This window comes from Lissotriton helveticus, chromosome 5_1 (genome assembly GCF_964261635.1).
Source record: "Lissotriton helveticus chromosome 5_1, aLisHel1.1, whole genome shotgun sequence".
Classification (NCBI taxonomy): Eukaryota; Metazoa; Chordata; class Amphibia; order Caudata; family Salamandridae; genus Lissotriton; species Lissotriton helveticus.
Window position 1 is genome coordinate 2,011,652,853 of NC_136065.1, and position 13,351 is coordinate 2,011,666,203.

Here is a 13,351-nt window from a genome sequence, read left to right on the forward strand (position 1 = left end):
TGGTCCCAGGGTCCGTGTCCACGCCGCTGTCCAGCCATGCCTCCACCTCTGCCGGGTCAGTGAAGAAGTGAGTGCGTTCTCCAGCCACCACCCTTAGTTTCGCAGGAAACAACAGAGAGTATTGCAGGCCCTGCTGCCTAAGGCGTCTTTTCACCTCTAGGAAATCGTGTCGCCGCCTCTGCACTTGAATAGTGTAGTCCGGGAAGAACATCACTGACGCGTTCTCAACTCTGATCTCTTGGAGCTTGCGCGTTTCTCTCAGGATGGAGTCTCTGTCCCTGTAATTCAAGATACGGAGTAGCATGGGCCTCGGATTAGAGCCTGTTGCTAGTGGTTTGGTGGGGACGCGGTGTGCACGTTCGATCACAAAGTGTGGGGACAGCGAACCCTCCGGTAGTAGGCCCCGTAGCCATTGTTCCATGTGCTCCTCCGGGTGCCTCCCTTCCCATCTTTCCGGAACGCCTACGAGGCGCACGTTGTTCCTTCGCGCCCTGCCTTCCGCGTCCTCCGCTCTATCCTCCAAGAAGTCCACCCTGTTCAGTAGGTCTTGGATGTGTTTAGTCGATTGGCTGACCTGGGGTCGGAGTTCCTGCACATCATTTTCCAGGGATACAGTGCGGTCCGCCAACTTCTTATGATCTGCTTTCAGGTGCGTCAGATCAATGACCACTCCATCTATTTTTGTGGCTAATGAGGTGCGCGTCAGGTGGATGGATTCCTCCAGACGTTCCATCGCCGCCAACATGGTGTCCAGCTTAGCCGCCGTTTGATCGGGCTCAGAGCTCTTCCCGGATTTGTCCATCTTGCCCTTGGGGATGGTTCCACTGTTCCCGGTTCGGGTCCTGGTCCCAGCAGACATCTGTGCCAGGACGCGAGTATTACCTCAGCAGGGAGGGCTGTGCCAGTGGGGCGTGATAAAGTTCGGGTCCGTGGACGCTCTGGCAGGTCACGGTGCTGTGGCGGTCTCCCGACTCCGGGCCTCAGTTCGCGGGCAGCACAGAGTCCCGTTTCAGGTGGGTCGTCATTGCTACGTGGGAGTGGGGCGCAGGCGTTGTGTCGTCACAGGCGGTCTCTCGGGGCCCGGCACATCTCGTGTGGAGTCGTCGGTAAAGGGGGTGTCGTGGGTGCCTTGCTCGCACGCCCGCCTCGTTAGGGCTATTCCCAGTCTCCGGTGGTCGGCCCCCTCCTCGTGGCCCGGCAGACGGTTGACAAGGTTTCGCTAAGGGCAGTCTCCAGTGTTCTCGACCTCAGCCGCCTGCAATGCCCGGGTTCCCGATGCTCCCCTCCGTCCACCAGGCCCGTCCGCTCTGTCCACGGGTCAGGGGTCGCTCCTGGGCAGCGCGTGTGCCAGGCGTCCAGTGCCGGCTTCGGTGGGGAACCGTCCTCTCGTCCCTCGGGTTTCAGCCCCCCCACCAGTGTCTCACAGCGCCGGGGTCAGCAGAGGGCAAGGGCCTAGCGTCCACAGCAGCCGGCGAAGGGTTGTATGGGACAAGGCCGATGAGCGTGCCCAGTGCCACAATCCTGTCGTGTAGGCCTCTCCCTCGGGCCTACCAGTGTGTGTGGAGCTCCGGGTAGGTCAGAGCACTGTTTGGGTACCAATGCGGCAGGCGCGGCCCAACAGGAGTAGGTCCGGAGCGCCGGGCTCGGTCAGGCACGGTGGGGCGCCTCAGACGCAATCCGGCCCCGTCGGGTGTCACTCTGCGTCTGGCAGCCGGGCCTCTCCGCCGCAGCAGCAACCAGTGGCGGCCGGCGAGTGCCCCCGGCTCCTGTCTTCACCTCCGCTCAGGTCCTCGGTGCTCACCCCCGCCGGCCGTCTGCGCAGCGGTCACCCGCCGAGGAGGTTGATTCTGCCGGCCCCGGCCCCACGCGGTGGTTCAGCGTCGGCCAGTTGCGCGGGTGGCTGCAGGGCCGATCGGTTCTGCTCAGGCCCGGCGTCCGCAGCAGCCGGCAGGGGGTGCAATTCGTGATGCCCAGTGCCTCCGGCGCCTCTTGCAGGACTCCCTCCTGTGTGCGATGCTTCTCCGCGATCAGCGCTGCTTATGTGCTCCGTCCCGGCCCTCCGGGCCTAGTAGCAGTCCTGGAGCCCCGGGCTGTCCTGGGCGCACGCCGGGCGTGGAGGCAGCTTGCTCGGCTGCTTCCCAGCGCTGTCCTCGGTGCAGGTCAGGTGTACCGATCGTCCCCAAAGTTGGCAGGGTGACGGATGACCACTCACCACGTCGGCGCCGGCAGTTTCCGCCGGTCGTGGCCCACGCTGGACAGGATAAATGCACCGGGTGGGGAAGCTCAGCGCGGAGCTCTACCCGGAGGCGTCCATGTTGTTCGCGTGCGTAGCCACGCCCCCCTCATTGAGTCCCTCGTAAAGCAGTATAGTTTGCATGAAAACGAATACTACCGATATCTGCAGGTGAGACATGCCCTCACCACTCATGTCCCTAAGGGCACGGAGCTCCCGGAGGCGTCTCCTCTTGAGGACCCTGTACTAGATGGGCATATTCCAGAGAAAACCATCTCTTTGATATACAGGAAATTGGTCAACAACTCTGGAAACCCGTTGGAGTGGATTAGAACTCAGTGGAGTGCGGATGGGTTGGAACTTGATGATGAGGATTGGACGGAGGCGGTTTCATCCCCAAAGGTAGTCACTATCCAGATGCTGCTCCGATTGGTGCAGCTGAAGATATTACATAGATCCTACATAACTGGGCCCCGTTTGGTACTAATGGGGAGAGCCGAGAGCAGAGATTGTAGGAGAGAGTGTGGAGAAATTGGCACTTTGATGCATGTCCTCTGGCACTGTGTAGCCATACAGACATATTGGACGAAGGTTCACGATGAGCTGGAGGAAGTTTTGGGTGTGGAGATACGACCAGAAGCCCGGAGATGTTTGTTGAATGTGTGGCAGTCTACCGATTTAAATATGTACCAGAAACAATGGGTGTCGCTGGCATACATGGTGGCTGAACTGAATATAGCTAGCCAGCCGCCCCGAATCAACAAATGGGTGGAAGACCTTGACAGGTGTATGTTTTGGGAAAGAGCAGTGTATGTGGCCAGGGGATGCCCGAAGAAGTGGGGGAAGATATGGGGAGCGTGGAATAGCCACCGAGGGGAGATCTGCGAACCACCTACGCTGAGATTAGACCTGGGAGCACAGGAATCCTTTAGATCCTAGCACTAAATGTTGTTAATTTGATTCTGCATCTTGCCACTTTGACCCATGCGTTGGAACTGTATGCATTCGCCTGAGAGTTGGTTTCCTTTTTCTTTTTGTAATGTCCTTTCTTTGTTTTTAATAAAAAATGTAAAACATTTTTTAAAAAAAGAATACAACACAACAAAATTCCCACACCAATTTAGAAACTTAGAAAAAAATGTAATGAGCAACAACACACCAAAATCATCAAAATAGGCAAAGAGGAACCAGAAATATGAATTGTTAAAGCTTTGCCGCAAAAATATGCCATGAAAAACTAAAGCACTAATCACTGTTTATGGTTGGCATGATTTCATGCTGACTGTGATAGAATAAGGGTCTGATATACCACACGGGTAATCCAGTGAAGAATTTCGCCTTCTGATTTAATCTTTTTTTACAGAAATTGAAGCATACAAGCGGGGCAAGTCCAAAGACTGTGGCTGTGAGGAGGCTTCTAAGAAAGCAACTGAGTTCGCTAAATTCTTCGATCAAAAGGGAAAATCTCAGGGGGAACTGGTCAACCACCCCACCCCCATCGAGGAGCGAAAATCCGTAGTCACTTGGAAGAACTTTGCCACCATCTCAGAGGTTGATCTCCTCAAATGCATACGCGAAACCAAACCTTCCAACCATTCCTCCGACCCCATTCCCAGTGGCATCGCCATTGATTTCTATACTAACACTCTCTCCTACTGGACCAGGCTAGTCAATCTCTTCCTCAGTCAAGGATCCCTCCCAATTGTCCTCAAAACAGGACAGGTTACCCCCCTTCTAAAAAAAACCTCTGCAGATGCAAATGACCTCAATAATTTCCGCCCCATCACCAATCTCCCTTTTCTTTCAAAGATCACAGAAAAATGTGTTGCAAAACAACTCTCCCAACACATTTTGGACAATAATCTCCTCGGCATGTTCCAGTCGGGCTTTATTCAAAACTGCAGCACAGAAACAACCCTGCTGCAAGTGATCGAAGATGCGCTGCATACTCTCGACTCGGGGAAATCGTGCCTTCTGATTCTTCTTGACCTCTCTGCAGCTTTTGACACTGTTAATCACAACACCCTTCTTAACATTCTTCAACAGAGAATGGGCTTGGAAGGCACAGCACTCAAATGGTTTGCGTCTTTCGTCTCGGACAGATCCCAAATGATCAAGATTGCAAACAGTCTCTCGTCTCGTCTCCAGCGGGGGTTGGTCAAGGTGTCCCTCAAGGTTCTATCCTTGCTCCCACTCTGTTCAATTTCTATCTGGAACCATTAGGGAACCTTTTAAGCAAATCTGGAATCCTCTACCATCTCTATGCGGATGACACCCAAATCTACCTCAAGGTGTCTTCCTCTCATGATCTCTCACTACTCAGCTCTACTCTCAGTACTATTCACAACTGGATGTTAGTTCGCCAACTCATTCTCAATCCCTCCAAAACAGATTTCCTCTTATCTAGCTCTCTCTCTCCGCCTCCTGTTCAATCCTGGATGGATCAATCGAATCTACTCAACAGTAAACCCTTCATTGTGGACTGCGCTAAATCCTTAGGTGTCATACTGGACAAAAGACTCAACCTAATCTCACACATCAACTCCATGGCCAAGAGTGCACGTTATCAACTGCGCCTTTTATGGGGGATTTGTCGGTTCTTCCCGGAGAATGACCTAAAAACCTTGGTCCAATCGCTAGTTCTCTCTAGACTGGATTATTGTAATTCTCTTCTGACTGGCCTTCCCAAATCTCACCTCTCCCCCCTCAAATCCGTCCTCCATTCAGAAGCTCGCTTCATTACAGGGTCCAAACGTAGTGACCACATCACTCCGATCCTGTCTTCTCTCCAATGGCTTCCCATCGAGGCTAGAGCTATCTACAAAACAGCGTTCATCACCCACAAAGCTTTGCACTCTTCCTCCCCTCGCTATCTGGCGAATAAACTCAAACTGTCTGGAGGCTCAAGACCTTCTCGGAATGCAGAAAAGTTCCTTCTTGAACCCCCTTCCTTCAAAAGGGAAAAATTGTTGGCACAATCGTTCTCAGGTAATGCGGTGAGAATCAGGAACTCGCTTCCTCCTTCGCTCCGTGCCATCACCTCCATCCAGATCTTCAAAGCGGACCTCAAATCTCTTTTATTCCAAAGACACTTGCAGAACTAATTCCCTCCTTCTCAGACCCCTTAAGGAAGTTCTTTAGTTATTGTAAATTTGTCACAATTATTTTTATTTTTGTTTGTACATCCTGTGCTTGCTGCGTTTGACATCGTGTCTCTTTTGCCTGCGTTGTTTTCATTCTATGGCCTGCTATTGTTCGCCAGGAAGTTCTTTAGTCATTGTATAATTTGTCATATTTATTCTTATTTTCAGTTGTGCAGTCTGTTCATGCTGTGCTTGAGATTGTGTGCCATTTGCTTGCGTCGCTCCGATTCTATGGCCTGCTATTTTTGTTTGTTTTATTCCTGCAACAGTTCTCTCATGTAACGTAACTGGTTCTATTGTACAGTGCTCTGACACCGTCGGGTAAAGTCCGCGCTTTATAAAAATGCATAAAATAAAATAAAATAAATAGTCTGATACATGGTTTTTGGGTTTCCTCTGAAGTCACTAGTTTTCGCACCCAAAGCTATAAACTGGACAAACCCAGATTGCATAACCGTTGAGTGCTTAGTTGGTTGGATAAATGTGCCATCTCACCCCATTACAAAGTTTTACCTTTCACTTTTGTGGAAGTCGAAATCCTCCAGAGGAGCAAAGCTGGAAGCTCCATAAAGCCAAAAACAATTTCGGTGGGTCCTGCTGACCTAGTTTTCAGGATGGCATAACGCTCTAAGTGAGACAAACCTAGATTGATTGCCCCTTGTGGGTGCATCCTCCCTGGGTGCAATTCAATGCCGTGTCCTGGACTTTTAGAAGTTAAAAAAATGACAAAGGGACTGACGTGGAGTTTGGTTAATGGATTACTCTGCCACAAACATAACAGATGTCCCTATTCTTTTTATTATAAGTACATTATATACACTAGCTATCACGTTTGTGACAAGGTAATCCTCTGTTAAACTCTAAATCAAGCCTTTAGTCCTAACCTTTTCAGAGTGCTGGGAAAGTTCCTCCTGGTTAATTCTGCAAATCCCAGCTCCTCAGGGTAAGCTTCTACACAAGGCAAGGAATCTCTCTCCAGCCGTGTATTCTGCAGTGACCGGTCCTCACTGGTCAGCCGTGCCTTCTTAGGATCAGGAATACTTTTTGTGTCCGTGAAGCAGGAAAACAGGAGGCCAGCTGCTTAGAGAGCAGTTTCAGTGCCTTAGGGTCAGCAACAGTTAGGAGTCCCTGAGTCCAGGTGTGAGTTGTCTTCTTCCAGCAGGAGTCAGGTGTCTTCAGCCGATTTGTCTTGCCATGTGAAATCTTCCCTGTTCCAGGAATACTCTGAGGTGGTGATGGACGGTGCTTGAGCCACTGGACGGGGAAATTCTATCACCCAGTCCTAACTATTTCCTAGCAGTTCCTCCCACCCAGTTCCTCATTTTTGGGCACTTTCTGTTTGCCTTACTGTACAATTTTCCAAGCGTCCCTGTTTAAAGATGAGGAAAGCCCTGCTACGATCTTGCAGGCCTGTCTTCATCTCCTAAACCACTCCTTTATTTAGAAGTGTTCTCATCCCATCTGACAGGACCGATACAGGTTTTTCTTCTACTGTGAGTGGAGCCTGGCTGTCTGGGATGGTGAATGAATAGGAGAAGACCTCCTTGGCATCTCCAAGTCAAAAGTGATAGTGCTGAAGCTGCACTTGTTGTAGTAATTGTTCCTGTACACTCTCACATTGCGAATCCCTGCTAAGTGGACAGCATTTTAAACCCATTGGTCCTTCCTGGGTTTAGAGGCAGACCACTGTCCTCTGCATCAGGGCCATTAACTCTTAAAGCCAAGTGTGACTGTTCTGGCTTTGGAGGTGTGAAGAGTGGCAGAACACTTTTTTAGTCTGTTCTGGTTCAGGCAGACTAAAGTACATGTTTCTAAAGTCACTTTACTTCTTAAGATATACAAATCGAATTTCACCTTTAAACCAGATTTTAAAATCGAAGCTTGAAATAACTTGAAGCATTTCGAAGCCTTTTCCTAAGTAGAGATACAGAATTAAAATTGAAATTCCATCTGAATTTACTTAGGTAAAAATCTAGCAAAGTGTTTTGCTAGTATTTCACTGTGGGGGCATACGAACACCAATACTTAGTGTACCTTTTTTGTATATATTGAATGCTGCTCTGTGAGCTTACAAGGCACACATTAGGGGTGACTTATTACTATGAAAATAGACTTTTACAATATTGAAAAAGTGGTAGAAGTGGTGGGAAAGCATAGAGCGACAAAATCATTTGTCCAGATATAGATTTAGGTTAATGGAGACGTAGTGGATAAAGAACATGATAACATTTGGGTTTATTCTTGTAGGTCCGGAGTAATGGTGCAGTCTTTGATCAATGATTGTTGTACAGGATAGCAGAATAAAATAGGAAGCCCAGTACCAATGAATGTGTGCTGTATGTGATGCATACAAGAGCATTGGAGAATTTTTCAGCAAATTAGTCTAGATTGGATGGACTCCTAGATTATGTAAAGTGATTTCACACCTGTAAAGGAAGAAATAATCGTTGGCCCTTCATAGGAGGCTGGTATGTTATCAGGAGAGTGGATGCTGCTTTTAGCATGCATTTGTTTTTCCCATAGTTGACTTTTTAATTGACAATGCTCACGTTCATCTTCAGATTAAATTATTGCAGTTTCTATGTCTCTTCAGTCTTTGTACAGTATGAATTGTTCCTTTGGAGCTATTGAGTCCCACAGTGCTTCTGTTTTGTCTTCTAGGTGTGAGTCTATAAAGACAGATGTTCCAGAGCTGATTCACGTTGAGGTTAGGAGCAACATCTGCAACTTGCCACGGCAGTACCTAATTCTGCGTGAGCTGGCAAAGACCAAAGTAAATTTGGGTATGAAATTATCCATCAAGGGATCCTGTCCCAGGTCAAGTCCCTCTGACTTAGTGAGTCAGCATGATAGTGCCTCTTCCGAGGTACTGTCATGGTGACTGTCAATCAAGTGAACGTATCCTTTTACACAAATCTATTAGTAAACCAGCCGATCCTTCTAATAGGACATATTACCATGACAGAATGAATCAACATAACACATTTAAAGCTTGCTCTTATGCGGTATACAGCAAATTAAGTTTATTAGCCATAATATCTACTGACACCTCTTCCGTGGCAAGACCTATGATAACTTCCTTCCATGTTCAAGCATAAATTGTCCAATAAAAAATATTCCCCTTTAAAAAACAATAAATATATTCCTAGGGATTCTCCCCCCTACGGAGCAAATCACTTTTTCTCCAGAATTGTATCTTTAATCTGTCGGAGATCACAGGATAGATTTTTTTTCTGTGAACCCAGGTATATATTAATAACAAAAGTGTCTAACATAATATGCAGACAAAAACATTGCATACTACATAGGTGAAGATTCTCAATCCAACTCATGATTGAAGGTTGCCATTGATTTATTATGATAGGTTTGGACAAGCTGTCTCTTTACATACACTCTTGCTCAATGGTAAAATGGTCTTTGGCCTCTACCACTTTGTCAAAGTGTATAGTTACCCTTCTTTAGTTATGATTCACACTGGATAAGACGTCTATCCTTTTTGTATATATTTACAACAAGGGGTGGTGAGGGACAGAGTCTCTGAATTAAGCAGAATACTCTCACCCAGTCAAAAGATCGGGGCTAGATCCAACACCGTTTTTTAGCTCATTGCACCATCCCAGTTTCAGAACCTGGCTGTATGCAAATTAGTCTGTTCCTGTCCCAGTGCACCATCAGGATTCAAGCAAGCCGGGCCGAAGACGCCTGAAATGGCAGAAACCGGTCCCCGGAAGCTTGTTTCCTTCCCAGTGTAAGAATTGGCTTTTGTAGTCTGGTCTGCCCTGTTCCCATGATGCACTGGGCCAGGGACAGACTAATTTGCATACAGCCAGGTTCTGAAACTGGGATGGTGCAATGAGCTAAAAAACGGTGTTGGATCTAGCCCTGATCTCTTGACTGGGTGAGAGTACTCTGCTTAATTCAGAGACTCTGTCCATCACCACCCCTTGTTGTAAATAAGTCTATCCTTTTTGGTCACCAAAATCCTCTTTTATGCTGATTATTCCTTTCCTGTTTTCGGGGATCGACTCAAGTCCTGGAGAGAGATGAAGGGGTGTACTGATCTCAAGTGCAACTCTGTCCTTTTTCTGTGCACTGTAGACAATCCCTTTCTTTCTGAAGTATCAGTACTCTATCCTCAACCCAGAATATGACTCCCAACATTGACCCTGTGTTTCTGTTCATATAGGCTTGACCTGAGCTTAAGGCCTTCCTAATCTTCCTCCTGCTTTTTCCCAGTCGGTATAGTGACATGCCTGGGGCCTTTTCCTTAACATGCTGTCCATGATATGACTATACTGGGATCGCGAGGTGTGTGCTGTTTCTTTGGTGTGTGCCGATTCCCTTCTATACCTTTCTTCACCACCGCTCTGCTGCAGAAACTGGCACGAAATAGAAGTATGGTCTGCATCCCTGAAATGCATCCCTTGGTGATGTGAGTTACCCTTTTCGTCTGAAGACACCCTGTGATCTGTGTGTCTCTAAATAACACATTTAGCAGATTACGGAGGTCAGAACTTTAGCCCATGAGATAAGAACTCTACTCTCCCCATTGGTGGTTAGGGCTAGGTTTTCAACTGGTTAACATTTGTATCACTGTTACACTTCAGATTGAGGTTCTCTTATCTTCCTTACAAGATTCCAACTTGTCGCTATCTTTAAATTATATTTGGCGCCACTGGTGACCCACTGCACTCATTAGAAATGTGCTCCATTAAGTACACAGATGGTACCCAATTCATGTTCAGCCTGACCAGAGAGGCAGGTACACTAAACAGGATCGTGGGCAAGTTAGTGTTTTTTCCTTTACAGGAACTGCCTAGAATCCTCCCGTTTTATCAGCTCCCATTAAAAAAAAACAGTAGTCAAAGTCATTGTTCTGTATAAGCTGCACAAATTTAAATGCATTTACCTTCTCATCTCTGAGGCTGCCTTTTTTGTCTGCAGAGAGTTGTAAAACTGCAGCTTGGCTATGTATTGGAATAAGTGGGATCATCTCTCTTGCAGAGGCGCCCAGTGTGAATAAGGGTTAACTTTAATGCACACTCTATAGATTGGTTCTACAGAATGTACCAACAACTACCTGCGTTCTTAGCAAAGTTCAGGGCAGAAACTTACACGAGCAATTTTGGCTCAGATGGCAACAGAGTGTTTTATTTTGCAGCAACAAAACTGGATCATTTTACTAACTTTTTTAGGGGGAAGAACGTACATTTCTGATGTTATACTTCCCATCGACTTTGTCAAGGCTGGGTAATTGTAGTGTTCTGTTGTTTAATCATCTGACAGTGCCATAAATCTAAAATGCGCTCTATAAATAAGGCATAATCCAACATAATGGACAAAACTCGAGTCTTTTTTTTTTTTTTTTTAAAGAACAGGGGGCCGTATCATAATGCTGTTTTCTGTACTGTTCCAGCGCAGAAGTGGTCTGTGCGCTTACATTTGAAGTCTTCAAAACATACGTGAACTTTTACATAATCCTGAGTTAATGCATGTTTTGTTGACAGTAGAGTTCAGAAATTCAAAGAGGCAATTAGAGTGCAAATGGCAACACGGTATGACCCCTGTAGTTTTGCTCTAGAAACATCCATCCTTTCATGCTTCTTTTTTATCCTGCATAGCACTACAGTGATTGCTTTGGGCCAGGGAAACCTAGATGTGTGCTCTAAAGCTGTAACTATTGTACATTTTTAACTTTTCTGCCTTACCTGCTCTTCTCGGTCGGCGCTTCATTCCACCGCGGCTAGTGCCGTTTGTTGTGGAGGGCGGTCACGACCTTTGGCCCGCTCCCTGAGGGTGTCTCACTTCGCCAGAGGTGGGGACGGTGCCTATTTAGGCTGTGACACATTTTCCCGCGCAGCGGACGCGCCTGAATCACTAGGCGCTGAGCTATTGTGAAGTGTGCGCACAAGATTTTCTTGTGTTTTAAAGCTGTAACTATTGTACATTTTTAACTTGTCTGCCTTAACTGCTCTTCTCGGTCGGCGCTTCATTCCACCGCGGCTAGTGCCGTTTGTTGTGGAGGGCGGTCACGACCTTTGGCCCGCCCCCTGAGGGTGTCTCACTTCGCCAGAGGTGGGGACGGTGCCTATTTAGGCTGTGACACATTTTCCCGCGCAGCGGACGCGCCTAAATCACTAGGCGCTGAGCTATTGTGAAGTGTGCGCACAAGATTTTCTTGTGTTTTAAAGCTGTAACTATTGTACATTTTTAACTTTTATGTCTTACCTGCTCTTCTCGGTCGGCGCCTCGTTCCACCGCGGCAAGTGCCGTTTGTTGTGGAGGGCGGTCACGACCTTGGGCCCGCCCCCTGAGGGTGTCTCACTTCGCCAGACGCGGGGACGGTGCCTATTTAGGCTGTGACACATTTTCACGCGCGGCGGGTAGACGGCGGCTAGCCAAAGGCGAGCCCGTCTGCGCCCGTCCATGCTGGTCCGTTGCCCGTCGCCAGGACCCCTGGATGATATCTATCGTGAATGGCTCCATATGCTTGGGAGGAGCTATTTGCTCTCCAGTGCCAGGCAGCCTGTGCGGTCCATCTTCTACACATGGGCTCTCACTGCCTACGATGTCATCACTGTGGTTTCACTGCCACCGAGGACCCATTAATTCCACTGTCTGGAAAGATCACGAAATTAAACATATTGAGCCTGAACTGCAGATCGCTGGTTAAGCACCATGAGGATGTTTATGATCTTCTGGTAAATCATTCCCCTGATCTGCTATTTTTAACAGAGACGTGGTTAACGAATGATTCATCAGCCATCCTGACTTTGACCCTACCCCCTGGCTATCTAATTCAAACCCAGAATAGACCAAAGAGAAGAGGGGGCGGATTAGCAGTGATTTTTAAATCCACCTACTCCTGCTCTCTCTCCCCTATAAACATAGTCAATTGTGAATGCGCCCTTTTTAAGATAAAGATCTCAGATATCTTTACTCTTACAGGGCTCCTGATTTATCGCCCCCCTGGCCCTGCAAGCGCCTTCCAGGAATCTCTGGTCTCAACTATTTCTACGCTAGCGCTACAGTCTGCAGATTTCAGTATACTCGGGGATCTTAATCTCTACCTTGAGTGCTGTGAATCCCCTGCTGTCCGAGAGCTTCTGGGTGATCTTGAGGCCTGCCAACTCACTCAGCTAATGAAAGGGCCCTCTCACCTGGCAGGTCACCTGCTCGATCCGGTATTTTCGAACATTTCAGGAGCCACGGCCTCTATTCCCAGCCCCCTTAGCTGGTCGGATCACTTCCTGGTCCAATTTTTCATTAAGATCCCAGTCAGCTCCAGTAAACAGCTCCCCCCCCCCCTCTATGGAGGCGCCCATGGCATAAACTAGATGGTGCCATGTTCGAGACTAGACTAAAAAACTCTCGTCCAGACTGGTCAGAGAATCTGGAGGAAGCGGACACACTATATAGAGAGTGGATTGACAGGTCTCTGGATTACTTCATTCCCAAGAAACTGTCCAGGCCCAAACGCGAGCAGTCTCACTCTTGGTACTCTGAGGTACTGGCAGGTCAAAAAAAGCAATGTAAGATATTGGAACGCATCTGGAGGCGATCTTATGATCCTCGGGCCAAAACTAACTTCAGATCCGCTACCAAAGCCTATCACAGACTCATAAAGAAAGTTAAGACCAACTACTATACTGAACTTATTAGCTCTAGCACAAACCGTTCCAAAGCTATCTTCTCGTTAGTGAAGGACATGACTAAGCCACCGGAGGGACTTAGCTGTATGATATCATCTGACCTGCAATGCGAAGAGAGAGCCTGTTTTTTTGTCAACAAAGTCCAAGGGATCTATAACTCTTTTAACTCTGGCGGGTCTGTCCCGACTGTCCACCAAGCCTTAGACTCACCGGAACCCCCCCTACTCACTTCTTGCCCTCCCTCTTATCTCACAGGCCAATATGGAACTTCTGGCTGTAAAAGTCAAGTCTGGGTCCCCGGAAGATCCCGTTAAACCAGAAAT

At 47.9% G+C, this 13,351-nt stretch overlaps 1 protein-coding gene across 3 annotated transcripts in view; it reads left to right on the forward strand.

The window, feature by feature from the left end:
- Positions 1–13,351, forward strand: part of LOC144756180 (E3 ubiquitin-protein ligase TRIM39-like) — a 472,432-nt gene that overhangs the window by 282,581 nt on the left and 176,500 nt on the right. For all 3 annotated transcript variants that reach the window (XM_078645771.1, XM_078645770.1, XM_078645772.1), the window contains one exon: positions 8,038–8,159. In XM_078645771.1, the coding sequence (XP_078501897.1) occupies positions 8,038–8,159 (122 nt within the window). The remainder of the gene's footprint in view (positions 1–8,037; positions 8,160–13,351) is intronic.